The sequence below is a fragment of the Haliaeetus albicilla genome, chromosome 12 (assembly GCF_947461875.1).
Source record: "Haliaeetus albicilla chromosome 12, bHalAlb1.1, whole genome shotgun sequence".
In the NCBI taxonomy this organism is placed as follows: domain Eukaryota; kingdom Metazoa; phylum Chordata; class Aves; order Accipitriformes; family Accipitridae; genus Haliaeetus; species Haliaeetus albicilla.
The window spans coordinates 16,913,229-16,932,232 of NC_091494.1; the positions used below are offsets into that span (position 1 = coordinate 16,913,229).

Here is a 19,004-nt window from a genome sequence, read left to right on the forward strand (position 1 = left end):
AGCCTTCCATAGAAATGACATGACTAATTTTATGTCAACTATGATCGCTAATTCTACCCAGGAAAGGGGGAAGGAAATTTAATCAGCCATGGTGCTGGGGCAAGACACCAAAACACCAGCTCTTTACTAGATCAAAACACAAAATAGTGTAGTAACAAATATCAAAGAACAAATTAATATATTTAAAGACTTTTGCATTATGAAAGAACTAGGAGACACAGGAGGCTCTGGTCCTATGTAGAATTTTCCAAGTTTCAGGTAATCAAAATGGCCGTAGGCACTGAAACTCTAAATTTGGGAAGTTTTGTACCACTAAATGGATGTATCTTATTTTGCTGTGAAAAGGTTAATTAGCAGCGTTTTACATTTACTTTTGCTATTTTGAAGCTAGATGCTGGAAGTCTGCAAAGCTTGAAAACACAATTTATTCTAGTGAAGATGGCACAGAAGATTTAAATACTAGAAATATCTTTCATCTGAGCTGTAGGGAAAGTGTTTGTTGGACAAGTTTAGCTCTAAACTATTAAATCATTAATTTTCTTACCGCTTGGAAATAATTATATTTTGTAAATAGTCATTCCATGCTTTTTTTCCATTTTTAATATCAGTAAATTATTAATGCTGTAATAAGAGAGCACTTCTTCAGACTGAGGATTAAGACTTGGATTTTACATGACACTATTAGTTCTGAAAAATAATATTAGTTTTCATTATAACCATATGTTTAGCTCCAAGGCTATTTTTATTGGAGGGAAATGTAGTTTCCTGCAAAAATGAGAAATGCCTACATGCTGTATAAGAGGCGGATCAAGAAAATATTTATATGAAATGCACAGTGGAGATCAGCAAAGTGAAGGGTTCTAATAAGCTTAATGAGAAATTCACAAGTGAATGACTGCCTGGGGCAGTATTATTCAGTCATTACTCTATATTGCTATTCACAAGTCAGACCTCTAAACTAGAAAGTTCCATAGTTTTACAATCTACTTCAGTGAAAAATGTCACATCCTTCTGGTTTTGAAGTTCAAATCAAGAGAAATATGGGAAAGACAGTGGTCCAAAGTGCTCATGTTCCAAAGAGACATACACAGGAGAGAAGGCAATTTAGAGTCAGAATATCCTAGACCAATTCCTATTACACTACCATTTTCAATGAAGAATGAAGCATTTGATTTACAAAACTATCTAACTCATCAATATCAGCAGAGAGTTAATATAAAACTGAGGCCAAAATGGTTGTACAATAAGGAAAAATACTTGGAAATTCTAAGCTATTTCTCCTCAGCAGTAATTCATTGCAAAATGGTCACTGAAACCCTCACTACAGTAATTAGTGGAGGTAGGCTTCACTGGGTGTTGTAAACTGATAAGCACTGCTTTACATTTATTCACTTTGAAAAATAACTTGAAAAGGTATTATGGCTTTTAAAATTTCCTACTGCAGATCAAATGTGGTAAGCTTGTAAGTAAAAAGGAAGGTGTATTTCCTAAACATCAATCTGGAAGTTCAAACCAGACTCTTCTTTTCATGATGTTGTCCCAGTAATACATATTCAGAAGGCCAGATAATACATTTAATGATGCATGTGAAACGTGTGTAAATACTTTGAACAATGCAGGCTTAAGGGTGGAATGCGGCTTACTCCTTCCTTTTCTGTCATAAAGGTAAACACCCACAAGTCCAAGTACACATGCAAAGAACAGATCTTGTAAGTAAAATAACAGCACTTCTAAACAGTCATTTTAGTTCTCTGTCGTATCTTCTCTCTTCTGGTTAGTTATCATCTTGCGTTTCTTTATACTGTCTTCACAGAGTTATCAAGTTAGCAGTTTGTTTCAGAAACCTTGACATGGCTCAAATTCCATAACTAACTTATCTGTCGACTGTTGAATACCACCAGGACAACAGTTTATTATAAAGCTGTTCTATCTAGCAATGCATGTATTAATCAGTTCGTAGGATTGGCAAACAGTGGAGAAATCTATGGATAATGTAATGTCAAGTAAGAAATGTTTAAATGATCAATAAATGAAAAATAAATGAAAATCCACTGAAGTACAAAAAATACTTTGATGGACTTTTGTTTAGCAGTTAGTTGATTTTTTTTAATACAGTATGCTTACTGTTTTTCTGCCAATGAATTGCAAGAAGGTGATTAAACATCAGCTACCTATGCTTAATCAAACGTGTTCTGCACACAGACTAAATCTTATAAGCAAATTCTGCTACTTGAGGATGCTTGAAAAATATGCTGCATCAAGTCCTCAAGGAATATCTCTCTATTGTTAATCATGTTTCCTCAGACAACTACAATTTTTTCTGCTTGGAAATTACACACTGGACAAAACCAGGAGTTTTGAGTGCTTTGAATATTTGTCCATGATATCCAGATGTCTGGCACCTCACTGAAGCAGTAGCTTCAACTGTTCTACCAAAAATCCTTGACAGATCCATTGTTTATGTGCAGATCATTTTTACAGTCATATTCATATCTAGAGTGCTTCAGATAGTCTACACATGCACAGCAAATGCATGCATAGATACAGCAAAAAGCTTCTAAATAAAAGCTTTTTTAGCCTTTCATATTGGTCCACACTGTAAATAACAATATATTTTATATGTGTTTATGCCATAAATCCAAATTCTGAGCATCACAAGGAGAAAGAAATATATGACAGTTAAAAAAAGAAAGTGATAGTGAATGTATGTACCAACTTGTTTTCCGTTACCGTAATTAACTGTTTATTAAAATCATGTCCATAGACAGAAAATTTCTGGGGTGGAGACAATCCCATCTCTGCTTTGAAAGCCATTATAACATACAACCATATACTTGTATATTTCTACTTACAAAGCTTATGAACATAAGTTCTATGAGGTACCATCTGGGAAACTCTTTCACTCTCTTGATAAGAAAAGTACAAACTACAAATGCAAATTCTACTTTCTATCAACTGTAATTTAGTAATGGGGAAGGGTAAAAAAGGAATTAAATCATAATATAATATCTTTTAAATTAGTACCTTTCTTTGCAGTAAATTTTTTACCATTAGATTTTATATTTGAGAGACAATGAGCACACATATTGCTCTACCTAAAAATGAACTTTAGGACGTGTCCATTAAAAAATATTATTAAGAATCAAAATAACTTAAGCACAAACAAATACTTCACAATATACACGCTATTCTTTAAAAAGAGATAGAGAGGGGTAATGTTTCCTGAAACCAGTGACTTACAAAACTAACCAATGAAAGTATTAATTTACTTTCAGAAAGCAAATACTGATAGACTCCTCTGGAAAAACATTTCAAGTGTAATAAGCCAGCTAATGAATGTATTTACTGTGCTGGCTCACAAATACATGCATGCACTAATAACACTATGAAAGTTTTCCAGAATACTGTATGATTGACGATTGTAATTTGTATTTTCTTGCTTTAAGAGGCACAAACATTAACTTATTAAATCCCAGAACAAAAGAACAAATTACATTAAATACCATTAAACACTGTCTTGTAAGCAATGACAAGAGCATTTTTCTTGGCCTTGAATCATCTGCAAAGGTCACTTGAATTCATAAATATGTCCTCCAAATTTAATTAATTAGAAACACAAGTTAATGAAATTTAGAAGTTTCATTTTGTTTTGACTTATTTTCCATCCAAGTCTTTTCTGCCCCCTCTTTCCCTATTTGAGATTCCACATACTCTACGATGAGACAAGTCTGCCTTGGAAAGGGTGTTTCACAAACACGTTCCTCACAAGTGCTTAACTGTCAGTGCCAGCCTCCCTACCCTTAAAAATCAGCAGCAGACTGTTTTTTTCAATTTCAGTGCACAGAGAGCCCACGAGAAATAAAGTGCTGTAAATATCATACAAAATTTGGTATTGTAAATAATTTAGAATATTTTTAAAATCAGCATTAGATATATTATGTTAGCTATTGTTTTAAAAGGAAATAAGAATGTAAAATATCAACTAGCTTCTGGACATTTGCTTTTACTTTTCTTTCCTTAAAAACCATACTTCTCCTTTTTTTCTTCCTCTTCCTTTCTTCCCAGCATTTAGAAGACTACAGAAGTCTTCTTAGCAGTTTTCATCTTACCCTTAAACATTTTCTTATAACACGTGTACCTGACAGAACAGAAAAATACTGGGATGAAATTGCTGTCAGCCTTGCTGAAAAATATAATGGATGCCAAAATTTCTCTTTTAATTCATGTCTACAGAAACTCTGATACTAACAAATCGAGGAGCAGTGACCAGAAACATTATGTGATAGATATTGAGGGGATGTTGGCAATGTATGAAATGTTTGGAAAAAGAGCCAGCTGATGAGGGACTGAACACAATGTGTACTTTAAAACCTCTTCCAAAATCTTTCTGAGCAGTCTTATTACCTGACACATTGGGGCAGTTTCCTAGCATGTGAGAAGATCGCTAGCCCAGTGGTTCCACTCTCTCTTCTCTTCCAAAGACCCATTGGACAGGTTGTTACCACCTGCTGGATCTTCAGTAATGTACTGCACTTACTGGTTTCCTTACAGCTCTTAGAAGCAAGAATTGCAATTGCTCTTTCAGCCTCTTGCCTGCAAAATGATTAAAGACAAAATGCCCCAATTTTGCTAAATCACAAGGGTCTCACTACTTTGTTATAGATAGGATATTGTTATCTGAGGATATCGGGGCAAACACAAAGAAACTCTGCCTATTCAGCTATGGCTGCATACAGTTAGAAATCAGTTTAATATAATCTGTAAACAGATTGTATAGCAATAAAAGCAAAGGTTTGTTAAAACAAATAAAATGTCACAGTATTATTGTGTTGTAAAAGCAAAAAAAGTTTAATAAATAAAAAGAAGATGAAAATTGTTAATGCAAAATATTAATTAAATCAGAAAAAGATACTTAATATCAGGTGATTAAAAACAAAATTATCAAATACCACTTGCCAGGAAAGAATTATCTCACATGAGAATGCTCAATTTTATATCAATGATGTAGCTAAATGACAATTTTTCTACATAAATTTCGAGCCTGAAGTACTGTCCTGTCTTCCAGGCCACAGTTACAGAATAAGTCCAGACATAAAAGTGTCTACTTGTAAAGTACTGAGCAACTGTCATTCTAGACCAGAATGCCAGGAAACTCATCTCATTTATTATGTAAATTGTCTCCAAAAACTGATATATATTTCACCCACTGAAACTGTTGTGTCAACCTAAAGGGTTGTTTTGTTTCTTTGGTATTTTTCTACTGGATTTTATATCAACTGTCTGTTATTTAATTTGAACCAAGTGGTTAAAAAGACTGCTGCCAGCATCCATAGTCGTCATCTTCTAATGAGAAACTATAGCCCATCTCAGCTGAGTGTCTTTTACGTACACCGGACAGAATTTCAGCTCTGTAGGAAACTTTATTCACTACAGGAATTCTAAGCTACATTTGATACACTGACCATGCAACCATATAAAATTGTTTGGAATTTCATGCTGATTTTATAGAAATTACAGTTGTTTTCAATTTTGTATGCCCATTTTCAGGTTGGTTTTTTTTTTTTTCACTTTCTGGCTTTAATCCAATTTCTTTTCCAGTTACTTTGTGGTATATTCAAGTCTTCTCTTAAACCTCTTCTGAAATTTTATGTGGATGCTTTAGATAAAGTAACTGAAAAACATAGTTTACATTTTCATTTTTAAACCAAGGATATTTAAGACCTTGTTGAAGTTTGGCCTTCTGAACTTCTCATCATCAACATCTTATCAATTTAAGCATGTCTTTAAAGTAATTTTGGTTATTAGAGTATTAAAAGAGTATTTAAATGAAACAATCTACATATAAGAAATTTCTTTTTCCCATCCTAGCTTGGTGACTTTTTCCTTTTCATGAATAGATATTGAAAGGATTAGAACTTTCTACTTCAAAAGGAAGCACAAAAGAATGGACTTGCTAATATAAGACAAGGAATGGTATAGTATTAGACTGAGGAGAAGAGGCTTTCCTTAGTGGAATTTCTGACTGTAGATTTTAGTTCTTTATCATTTCTCTGAAGTATCTGGTGCTACATAAACTAACACTTAGAAACTGGCAAAGACAAATCTCACATGTGTGCCCGTTCAGCATTTTTCTCTATTTCTGTGTGGGTTTTTTTCTGAAAAGATTTTAGCTTAATATACCTCTCCTGCCTCACTGAAGGAAATACCATAGGGATAAAATCCTGGCTCTACTGAGTTAGATGAAATCTTACTATTCACTTTAATGAGGACAGAATTTTTGCCTTTATGTATAAAATAGCCTACAAACATAACACAACATAGTACGTTTACTTCTATTACCATTTTTCTATGGATATAGAGATTTACCTCCTTCCAGTGAACCAGCTAACAAGAATTAGCATGAACACTGAAGCTCAGGTACACTTAGGTTCACAGTAGAGGAGTAACGAAACTAGTACATTTTAATTCAGTTCATGTCTTAAATGCAGTCAAAAATGGTATACTAGAAAAGACATTCTTTAGCTTTGGTGAGTTTTGCTTAAATCAGGTTACCATCCTTATAAAGCTAATCTTTAGAGTAAATTACTCTTTTGTTGTTGATTTTAATACCACCAATTACTCAGAAGCAAAGCTCTTCCTGCATTTATAGAAAAATGAGATTATTGGGTTACTTTCCAGTACACCAAATGTTGTTCCTGGCTAGTGTTATTAAAGACATTGCAGTGATGCAGAATTTCAAAATGAAAGAGAAGAGAAAAAATAAGAGGTTTTTTAAAAAAAAACAAAAAACAAACAACCAAAACCAAACTAACTAAAAAGACGACATTCACAGACATGGCTGAATGCAACTGTCACAACTGTGTAACAAACCATATACACTAAGAGCATAAGGATAACCATATCAGCTCAGATCCAAATTTAATTTAGCCCAGCTTCCTGTTGGCAAGAATCGTCAGTATCAGATGATTACAGAAAGTATAGAAGAAACAGGAAATATCTGCAGTTGGCCAAAATTTTGGTTGAACAGTTTTATCACCTCTTGACACCTACTGATGGATTAGGTTCCCATCTGCAACAACACATCCTAATGTCTGTTTACCATTATGTAATTTCTCTTACAGCAATTGAGTACCAGGAACACATACAAAATAAAGACGGACCAATATGACTATAATGTCATATAGTGTAACATAATGTGATATCTTGATTTAATAGAGATACTGAAAGGAAATGATACAAAGAGGGAAAAATACAACTTACTTTCTCTATTTTATGGATTTATTATTTAATTTTTTTGGTATATCCTTTAGGAATTTCCTGCTTTGGTGCTGCAAGTATAATATAAAACCTCATTTTTATATTTAAATATGTTATAAATTATGATTGGAAGAGACAGTGATTTCCATTATCAACACGTCTCTTTAATCTCAAAGTTTGTGTTGAGTTTTTGTATATCAAGCTGAGTATTAAAAAAATAGAAAAGTAGTTTAGATGTTTTCACAGTAAGATTATGTAGTTTATAAGTGTTAAAGATTCCATTAACTAGTTCATCAAAGAACTTGTGCTTTGAGAATTAAGCAGCGCATAATAGGTGTGCAGGAAAAAGCTGTTCACCTTATAAATCTTCTATGTTCAGAAGCACCTTGTAAAACAGTTAAAGTACCGAAATCTCTGTATTAAATTGAATACTACTCAAAAATCATTCTTCCTGGTCTGTGAGAGGCCTCTGATATTGGATACCAAATGTAAGCATGTGATACAACTGCAATGCTGACACTGATAAACTAATAAACTTTCAGTGTATGACTTCTCAACCTTAATAGTCTCTTTCCATAGGTTCTGTACATAAAGGAAGAAATTTTAAATTCATATATGTACTAACAAGTGAGTTCCATACAAAAGACTATATACTGAAATATCATAAATCCAATTTGTGGCTAAAATCAGCTATCACAGTTCCAACTACACGGTAAAGTCTTAATTTCCCCGGTTTGCTAAAAATCGTGTTTCCATTTCCTATGTAATTTATTTCATTTAAAGAAAAAAATATGTAATGAATTGCAGCAAACATACATTTCTGAAATTAAAATAAAGAAGAATTACTGACGAACAGCCTCCAGAAAAAGAAAAGGGAGCTTACAGTATGCTGTCTTATTGCTTAAAGGAACTTGTGTATATGCCTTAAAATAGAGAAACTCAGTGATGAATCACTTGCACATCAAATACAAAAGTACATGTGAGATGCTGCCTCAGAGACCAAAATTACATAAATGCTTTGCTGAAAAGGGGAAAATTCATGCTTTGTTTCTCTTTCAGGGATACGTTAAGACACTTCAGAACAGATGAGACACGATCTAGAACTGGGAATAGAAAAACCAGCACATGCAGTCTATGATAGGCCATTTAATTCTGAGATAGACATGTTCTGAGCAGGGAATAAAGAATACACAAGTTCTATTTCCACTGAACTCTCTGTGGTCTTTTTTCTTCCTCTTTAACATTGCTAATACAACATTATTAATGTGACATAGTTATTGGAGAGTTTATGTGGTGTTCCCTCACTAAACTTTATGGAGAGATGCACAGACACAGTATGTTTAGAAAAGTGCCATTCAAAGACCTAAAATATTCTTTGGATTTCATATCACCTCTGAGTCAGGGTGTCAAATGTTATTTATGTGAGAGCTAGCCCTAATTCTGGGGGTACATAATGGCTTAAAATCATGAAAAGCACATAATAATATAGCAAATAGTACCGAATATGCATAACAGTCTATGAATCTCCAATTATCTGTCTTTAATTAAAATGCATTGCTTTTTATGCATAATGGGATTTTAACAAATAAGATGAAAAACCATGTAAAGATCTGAATATTAGTATAAATTAGAATTATAAATTATTATTATAAATCTATCACATGTAAAATAATTCCTACAAGTTAGTATGAATGTCACCATCTACTTCAAAAAAAACCCCAAGCTGAAAAATAATGTAAAAATTCTAATAATAATATTGCCTTGGACAAAAGCTTTCGGCATTTCCTCTTTAAAAGTAGTAGTTACTGTAACTTCAGCCAACATCAGCTTACTCAAGGAAATCTCAATTCCTATTAGCATGACTTGTTTTAAAAAGTCATTTTGAATCTTTCATTTTTTAAATTCTGTATAAATAGAAAACTCAAACACAGATTTAAAAAAAAACCCTCTCCTTAAGTTAATGGCCAGCACAGGCAAAAGAACAAATGGATATAAGCTGTCGCTGAAAAAATGCAGATTGCAAATTACTACAGAGTCTCTAGCCATTAAAATAAATCAAACTCTGGAACAGCCTTTGGCGGAAACACTGGGGGCAAAGAAATAACAACTCCAATTTAGTATTGGCAAAGTTTATGAAAAGAGAATTATCTGATGCAATTCCCAGGCTAGCAGAGCACTGGACTTGATGACCCAGAGATCCCTTCCACTGTTATGTTCTTTGTTTGGCTAGATGCAGATGTTCATCTGTTTTTCAGACTCACTGTGGTTTTTCTAAAGTGAAATTTAAATGAAAGTTAATAAAATTTTTGTAAGTTTCAGTTAGAAATTACCCTTTGTAAGAATTGTTGCTAGGCCTGCAGCAGAGTGGAACTTGTCAGAGAATTCTAAAAGCTTTAAGTAAAGTTGGCTTAGCATTATAGAGAAGTACAGAAGTGTAAGTGCTCAGAGATGAACGCCCAGCAGGGCACGTACCATGAGAAGAGGTAACTGATCTACTGGTAGAGAAAATAGGAAGAAAAAAGTAAGCAATACAGGCTAGGATGGATACATCAGTAATATCAGGGAAGAAAGCAAAAGAGAACAGTGAAGAAAGCAAAGGACATCAGGATATTAAAAAAAGTATAGGGAAGGAGAAATACCATAGATATTTAATGCCTTTCTAAAAAAACTAATTAATGAAAAACAATTATCATGTGTGGTGGCTGTGAAGAGTCAATACAAACTTGAAAGAGGAAAAGAAGGAAATGTTTTGTTCAAGAGGAAGGTCATCTTTCAGGTGACAATCTAACACAAGCCTCTCTCTCCCCCTCCTTCACTTGTCTCCCCCATGCTTAGCTATTGGAATTTGCCTAGAGTTGGCTGGCTTTGAAAGACCCCATTTTGCAGAACAAGTCACAGTACAGATGCTGCCACACACAGTTCTGTAGGTGACTCAATATGGAAGAAAACTGCTCCAACTCAGAAGTATAACTCTAAAATATTACTTAAAACCAATAATATTTAAGCTTGAAAACAATCTGGTGTTCCTTAATAACTCGCACCATCCTCCTGCCTTTACTCAGTGGTTTTTTTATTAACATGAGAATATTTTTTATGTTGCAGATAATTTAAATGTATCATAGCAACTACAGAAAGCTATTGCAGATATATATCAGTGAGATGAAAACAAAGTAATTATAGAAAACAACTCTAAGTGTTTTCTGGTTTTGAATAAATAAGTTCTCAGAGCAGCTTTTAATGATTTTCAAATACACGTATCTTTACAGCTCCAATCAGTCATAAAAGCACACAAAGGTCAAGCAAATACTTTATCTTATTTAAGACACTGTGGTCTGTTTTCTATCACTCGCAAGTTCTAACACTCTTTCAAGAAGATGATACTGCTACACAAGCCTTCAAAATCAAGGCTTTACACAGATTCTGCGAACCTTGATGGCTATGTATATAATTCTTCCAAATTAAATCCTGAGCCTGATAAATTCTAAGATATGCTGATCCTTTGAAAACAGAAAAGTTACTTGTACTAACATAGCAACTTCAGTATAGACTTAAAAATTATCACCATACAATTTTTTAAGGGGCTGTGTGCAGACATGATCACATACAGATGATTTTTAAAGTCTAGCCCTTTCTTCACATGTATAAATACATAATTTTTCTGTTTTTTAAGAATGATTGCTGCAGATTTTCAATAAACACAGAAGTATTACAGAATATTAGTTCAACTAAACCTTCTAAGTTGACAGGAGAACAAACAACCATTTTACAGCCCTTACTGTGTGCCTTTGCAGGTATTCTAGAAATCCGAACAGTGGCAGTTGGAATAGTGGCAATCAAAGGAGTGGAAAGTGAATACTTTCTGGCAATGAACAAATCGGGAAGACTCTATGGAAAGGTATGGATGCAAACTTCTCTTGTGTGTACAATCATCACATACAATCTTAAAGATACGTATTTTTAGATGTAGCATCTGTATAGTTTGTATAACATAGATTCCTAACAAATTAAAATATATCCTGTACTTATCCCATACATCCCATAGTAGACTTTTAAGTCCATTTAATAAATTCAGTGATTAGAGTTTATATACCTTTTAAAAATGTGGAATACTAAGGGGGAATAGACAAAACTAAAATATTCAATACTCAGATTTCAAAAGTCCAATTTATTCCTTAAAAATATTAATAATATTATATGGGGTTTATAATGCATATTCTTCTCCCATCTTCCCTAATCTAAGTATTTAAAAGAACACTTGCACTTATTTTACTCTATTTTATTATTTACTCTCAACAGAAAGTATGCAATGAGGACTGCAACTTCATAGAACTGATTGAAGAAAATCATTATAATACATATGCTTCTGCAAAATGGACACACAAAGGAAAGGAGATGTTTGTTACATTAAACCACAAAGGGGTCCCCATGAAAGGTAAAAAAACAAAGAAAGAACATAGAGCATCCCACTTTCTTCCTCTGGCAATATCCTAATCACAAATGATCTATAAAGAACTAGTTCCAGCAGGAAGATTATTTTTAAGAAGACTATTTGACAAGATATCAAGAGAGGCTGGAATACTACTGAGAAACTGAACAAGCTGGACTTGCGCATTTATGTTTATTTTTAAGAGACTACATGAAAAAGATTTGAAAATATACACAAAACCAGATTTACTAACTAAAAGTTGTAAAAAATTCTAAAGAGTTGTACAATCATTATCTTAGTCATTGTAACTGGGTAGTTTCTTAAATTAATTTACCCTGAAGAATAAGTCATTACTTGATTATCTGATAATATTTTATTTAAAAAATCCTATCTGCTTCTTAAATATGGCTGCTATAATAATAATAAGCAGATGATAATGTTGTGTAAAATATGTCAGACTTTAAGGCTGCTGGAATGAGTTGTCAGATTATCAAGTCAATAGTAAATGTGGAGGCTGAGCAGTATTTTAAATACTTCCCCTGAGAAACTGATATCCTATACATAAACTATATGATCAGAAAAAAAAAATATAATCTTGTAAATGTTTATTGTTTGTATTCAGATAAAAGAGTTAGTTTGGAAAAATTAAGTTTACTCTACTACAAAATGTTCCTATCTATTAATGAAACAAATACCTAATGCTGCTCTAAGAGATGTTTCAAATAGTGTATGTAAAATAAAAATAGGAATAAATAATGTACTTCATCTCACTTTTCACAAATTAACATTTTATATAGTGATGAAGCAAAAATTCAGACATATTAAGGTTTTTTATGTAACATATCCTATCTTTTGTATAATTCCTGTTAGGGCATACAGCTTTCAATATTGTTTTTCCATCCTTATACATGCTTCTTCTGTTGTTACAGCATTAAACTTTATTTTAAGTTGTATTTGAACTTTATTGTTCTAAGTTATTTAAATGTTATTTATAAAAAAAAAAAAAAACAAAAACCAAAAAACTTATTAAGCTGCATCTGTTTCATATGCTTTTAATTCTAAAGGAATAACAAAATGGTCTGGCTGAGACGCATGAATTTTTTTCTGTGACCAGACACAAAGACTAGTACACAACCCTCTTGCCAACATACATTGGATGGCAGACAAAAATGACAGCCTGCAGCAAATCGCACAATGGACATCTCAAAAGAAACAATGCAAAAATGTAAAAAATCTTTGCCCCATACTCTTGCTAATTGAATTACTAGCATGCTTGGAATTACACCAGGTAAAAGAAGGTTACAGTTCCAGCAGGTACTGGAACTAATCCTCAGATGGTAGAACCTATACTCGGAGATACAGAAATATGTCAGAGTCTATATGACTAGTCTGAAACTTCAACTAAAGCCAATGTGACCTGATGAAGAAAAGACATCTTAATTTTCTAGCTATTAAAGTGTTCAACTAAGCCCTACATGACTAATGCATCGTACCATTTCATTCTGTTCAGTTTGCCTACAAGTTTTCTCAGTATTGTGATAATTGTGCTTAGATAAAAATCACCAAAAAATTAGCTAAAACAGCTGCTAGATGACTGGGATGGAGTCAAGTTAATTACTAATGGTCCTAAATGCTCTCTACTTTTCATTACAAGTGCCTAGAATCAATAATTTTCTCCTACATGAGACACTTTCTTTATAACAACACTCACAGAAAATGGCAACAATGGTCTTTAACAAATGTTTTTTTAAAAAAATACTTTTTTAACAAATACTATAATTTGGAAATAGTTTATGATTTTTGACTTGCTAATATCCAACATCAAAGTGTAGATATAAATGGGTCTATGCAGAAAAATTTGTCAATACAGCTATATCAGCATATCAGTGCTTTTGCTAGTTTATCTATTACTGTTCACTGAACACAATAGACTACTATCAAAGAAGCTTTTTCACTGATAGCTGTCTGCACTACTTTCTGTGAATATATAAACACTGAAACAAAGTTCACACTCACAATCAACATTAAGATACTAGCAAAAGTTTCTAGATATAAACTAGGTTAGTTGAAGCTTTGGAATAAAAATTAAGAGAACAATCCAGATACAGACAAGCTCTTCTAAAGATATTTTGATTATGTAATTCAAGAATACAGAAACTTAGTCAAACAATTCCTGAACCCCAACAGTAATTAGCCCTTCCTGCTATATGCTTTATCTAATGGATCACTATATTACCATCATTATCAGGTAAGCCAAGGCTGCTTTACGTTTTGCAGCTGTCATTTCTGAAATGCATCCTATGAGTGAATGGTTCACAAAAAGACACCTGAGTGCAAATGATACAGTCCTTCAATAGCACAGTCATATGGCCTTACATGTTGCAATACCTTCCTTATGTTGACTTAGCAGGGGAGGCACTGTATTTGAGAAAAATCAGTATTGTGCCTTTCTTTCATGCTTTCTCTTTCATTTCTTCTGGCATTTTAATAGCCAGACAGACTTAAATGTTAGAATATATCCTGGGTTGTTCTATTCCAGTACATAATGAAAAAGGTGAACAGAAAAGCAAGATCAGATCGACCCAGTTGAGCAATTTTCAATGTATCTTTAACTTAGAAATGAAATAAAATATATTTCTTTTCAGCTGTCTCAAAAAAAAAACAGTTTAGTGCTAAAACCAGAGAATAATAATAAGAAAATTTACAGTGACGATCTACAGTAGCAAACTATTAAAAGGATGAAAAAAGAGAATCTATTAGATTTTAACAGGTGTTATTCAAATAGATGTCGGAAATCCTCACAAAAGCCTTTTAGATCAATTACATCACAATCCAATCTTAACATCAATCATGCAATACATCATGTGGGAGGAAAACATGTTCATATGAAAAGAAACAGATACACCTGTCTGGATATGGCTCATTACTAACCTTTATAATACCAAAAGTTCAAGAAAACCCAAACAAAGTGGGCTATAAAAGCCACTCTCAGTTGTAATTTCTTTGTTTTTCCTTCAGATGCATTGGCTTTCATATAGCTTTTTTCTTTGTTTACCACAGATACTACAAAATGTAAATAGACTGTGGTTTAGAACTGAAATATGGTGGTTTAAATAGCCATTCTATTTAGCCACCTTCAACAACCATTCACATTTCCCAGAAACTGCTCCATTACGCAGGCTCTTTAAATTTAATTAACAAGGTTCTACTTACTTATCTTTTGTATTAGTGCTGATAAATACTCTGTGACACAGAAATGAGCTAATCTCATCTGGAGAATCTCATAGAACACTGCAGAATCTCCATTCTCAGAGGTTTTCAAGACCTGGCTGGACAAAGCCCTAAGCAAATTAGTCTAAAATCAGTGTGGGCCCTACTTTGAGCAGCACATTGGACAAGAGACCTGCAGCACCCTTCCAACCCAAACGAGTCTAGGATTCCATATGCAAGTTATTTTTCTTAAAACAGCCATTTAGAGTGCAGTTTAACCTCTTTGAACAACTACACAAACACGTTTTCCATGTTAGGGGGATAATTACACATTTGCCTCAGTTTATCTATAATAACTTGTATGTCATTAAAGGTATGCAAAATGGTGTAAATACATCCCATAACACAATAAAAAAAAGCCAATTGGACAATTTCCATGACCTTTAAAAGATATGATATGGTACAATATGGTCTCACTTTTAGTTCTGTTGCAAGTACTTTAAAACACCACTGTGCATAGCATCTGTAATAATCAGATTACTAAATGATTAATCAATTGAGTAATTATTAAAATACACTTGTCTGTGTTTTAAATTACTTTTTGAAGAAAAGATGTATATTCTTTTTGAATGAGCTGAAGCAAAATGTAAGTTAACATTAAATCAATAAAGTTAATAAGACAACAACAGTATTTCACTGGACTCAATGACCAGTATCCGAGTAGTCTAAATACTTCATAAGCCTATGCAATCTAACTCCTCAATACTAACTTTTTAAAACACATAGTAATTTCATAACATTTAACATATGTAGAAAATGAAAGTGACAGTTTGGATGGTTTTCCCCAACAGTCATCATCAGAGGTGAGATCTATACTTAGAACTAATATTATACTTTTTTTTAACTAACATTTAATAACAACAACAACAAAAAAATTCAACTGTTTACATCACTGGATAAGTTTAAAAGGTAACAGTTATTTAAATCACATGTTTACTTAAAATAGGGGAGAAGGTGAATTTATTAGCTGAAAAAAAAGCTAACTTCTCTGTGCTGTTAGTAGAATAATTCTGAAGATTAGGACTGTCTTTAAAGCAGAAACTCAGACGGGAAAATATTCAAGGAGTTGCATGAGGTTTTTAACATGACATTTATATTCACTTTAATGATATTCACACAGCAAAATTTCTAAAAAAGCTTTTTAACACCATACATTTAAATTCATAGTCTTAGCTAAAATACAACTGCAAATTTAATTATAAAAAATTTAAAAAACCCAAACATATAGTATTAAAACTACCAAGTGTTAAAACTTGAACTCTGTAAATAACTTTACAATACCTGGCTGAGGAAAGCTAGCTTGTAAATCTCAAGCATTCCAGACACTGAAATTCTGTAACTGCTTACATTCCAGACCTAAAAAGGGAAATTTTCTTCAATTCTGTTTGGAAGGCAGATGCTGGCTTACCAAGATTGGTTGTTTCATTACGAAAACTCTTTTATTTAGAGGTCTGGCACTTGAAAAGATTGACACAGAGGGGAAAAAAAGAACTCAGTTCAGAGGAAATTACTTCATGAGAATAAACTATTTTCCTTCAGTGCTAACCAGAAAAGCTGAAGGAATTAGAATGAAGATGCATAAACTTGTCACATAAAGGTTACAGTGTTTTCAGACTGAAGTCCAACATCAGATAAGAATCCTTTCTTTTAAGATGATTTCTAAAATAGTGTTTTAGTGAAGATGGTTAAAGATCTGAACACTGAGCATTCTTCAATGAAATACAGATCTTAAAGGATACCAGGTACCTAAAAGGTGGATATGGGTACCTAGTGAGAACTTGAAGTTGTCAGGTTAAGTAGGCTGCCAAAGTTCAATGGATTTCAAAAGGAAGTTGATATCTAGTGTGCTCAGCTACATAAGGAAAGTAGGTATCTGCCTCATCTAGTACCCAGATAGCTTTGTGAAACTCACTACAAGTTCACTTTACATATATCAACAGCTTCCCCACCTTTGTGGAGTTAGGCTGGTCAAGTTTAAGCCGAGTCCTCTGCAGACTAAGCGCTTTCTGGAGCTAACAGAGTCGGTGAAATTAGGAAGCATTTGTGTCACTTGGATGTTCAGAATTTTGTAAGACTAAAACACAAAAAATCTTTTTCTAGCTTTGCAAGGTAAACACTGAAAACAGCTCATTCTACAGACCTGTCTTCATTGGTATGCACCTCTGTTTTCTGACCATGTGCCAACAATGGACTGAGATATGGTGTGATGCTAACTGAACAACTCATGTGAATCTTTATGTAATGTCTTATTTATATATTTCTGGTTTTATACAGCAGCAAAGGCACTATTTCTAGCCTATATCCCTCTTCCTGAAGGGAAGAACCCCAATCAAAGATGTTTCATTGTTCCACCTTTATTTAAAAGAATCTCTGTCTCACTTTATTCACAGAATCACAGAATGGTTGAGGTTGGAAGGGACCTCTGAAGGCTATCTGGTTCAACTCCCCTGCTCAGGCAGGGCCACCTGAAGCCAGTTGCCAAGACCATGTCCAGACATTTTTTTTAATATCTCCAAGGAGAGAGACTCCACAGCCTCTTTGCATAACCTGTGACAGTGCTCAGTCACCCTCACAGTAAAAAAGCATTTCCTGATGTTCAGATGGAACCTCCTGTCTTGCAGCTGGTGCCCATTGCCTCTTGTCCTGTCACTTGGCACCACTGGAAAGAACCTGGCTCAGTCCTCTTTGCACCCTCCCTTCAGGTATTTATATACATTGATAAGATCCCGCCTGAGCCTTCTCTTCTCCAGGCTAAACAGTCCCAGCTCTCTCAGCCTTTCCTCACAGGAGAGATGCACCAGTCCCTTAATCACCTTCGTGGCCCTTCATTGGATTCTCTCCAGTATGTCCATGTGTCTCTTGTACTAAGGAGCGCAGAACTGAACACAGTACTCCAGGTGTGGCATTACCAGTGCTGAGTAGAGGGGAAGAATCACCCCCCTATTCTACCAACTAATTCAGCAATATCTTTATTACCACTAGAAATGTTTTTATAATAATAGTGTTATGTAGTATAATTTTAATCAGAATTCAGGACTGACTCCCTTTACAATTACAACTGGCTGGCTGTCTAAGCGTAAACACAATTTACTGTTACCTTGGACAGCACCAGTTTTGATGAACAAGAGTCAAGTCATTAGCTGGTGACTGCTGAGTTTTCATGGTTCATCTACTGGCCTTTGAAGCCTGGTTCTGCTACAGATTTCTTATATAACTTTAAGCAAGCCACTTTCAACGTCCTATTCAATAAGTAAGAAAAAGAAGTCCAAGTCTGGTACATGCTGCTGAAACATTAAATGTACACCCACACTAGCTTTAAATTACCGGACTAACCACAACAGGGCACAGGTCAGCAGAGGAGATATAGCTGTTTCTACCCATACTCATGGTGACTTCTGTTGCTACACAGGACTCCATACTGTCACAGTTAGATTGTTATCTCTGTTCAAGCTAGCTAAGAAGGTTAGCTTGTTTATGTCTATATGAGTTGCTGTGATATTATTGCACAGTACAGGAACACCAGATGAGACCCTTTAGAGGAAAGGGAACATTTGGAAACCATGGACACTCAATTCTTCTGTGAGAAACGACACATTAATATGACAGCTAACTTGCCTATACACCCTATTCCTATTGATTTCACCAAAAGCTACGCACCAAACTGGATCTGGACAAGCAACTAACTTCTCAGTAGTCATAAAAGAGAACAAGTGATTATTGAACAGAACTGTGAGCATCCTGCAAGCCTAAAGCAATAAACTAGCTCACAGAATAAGATATTAACAGGAAGATCTAAAATAGTAAGGCTTCTCCCTTTTATTTTATTGTCATATGAAAAAGCAAGTCATTATATCTTGGAGTGAAACATCAAGATAACAATAGCTTCAGTGACTTCAGAAATTACTGTCATTAAACCAGACTCCCTTAGGTCAGAAGTGTTATTATAATCAACAGCTGAGGTGATTTACTGAACCTGCTTCACAAATAATCACTTTCTACTCAGTTTCATATTCTTGTTTTCATGTACTAGTAAAGTAATACAATGGCCAAG

The 19,004-nt window shown here is 33.8% G+C and overlaps 1 protein-coding gene across 4 annotated transcripts in view; it reads left to right on the forward strand.

Annotated features, from left to right (window-relative positions):
- Positions 1–15,565, forward strand: part of FGF7 (fibroblast growth factor 7) — a 33,067-nt gene extending 17,502 nt beyond the window's left edge. For all 4 annotated transcript variants that reach the window (XM_069798305.1, XM_009915054.2, XM_069798306.1 and 1 more), the window contains exons 3-4: positions 11,049–11,152; positions 11,554–15,565. In XM_069798305.1, coding sequence (XP_069654406.1) covers positions 11,049–11,152; positions 11,554–11,748 — 299 coding nt within the window. In that variant the 3' untranslated portion in view covers positions 11,749–15,565. The remainder of the gene's footprint in view (positions 1–11,048; positions 11,153–11,553) is intronic.
- Positions 15,566–19,004: the final 3,439 nt, after the last annotated feature.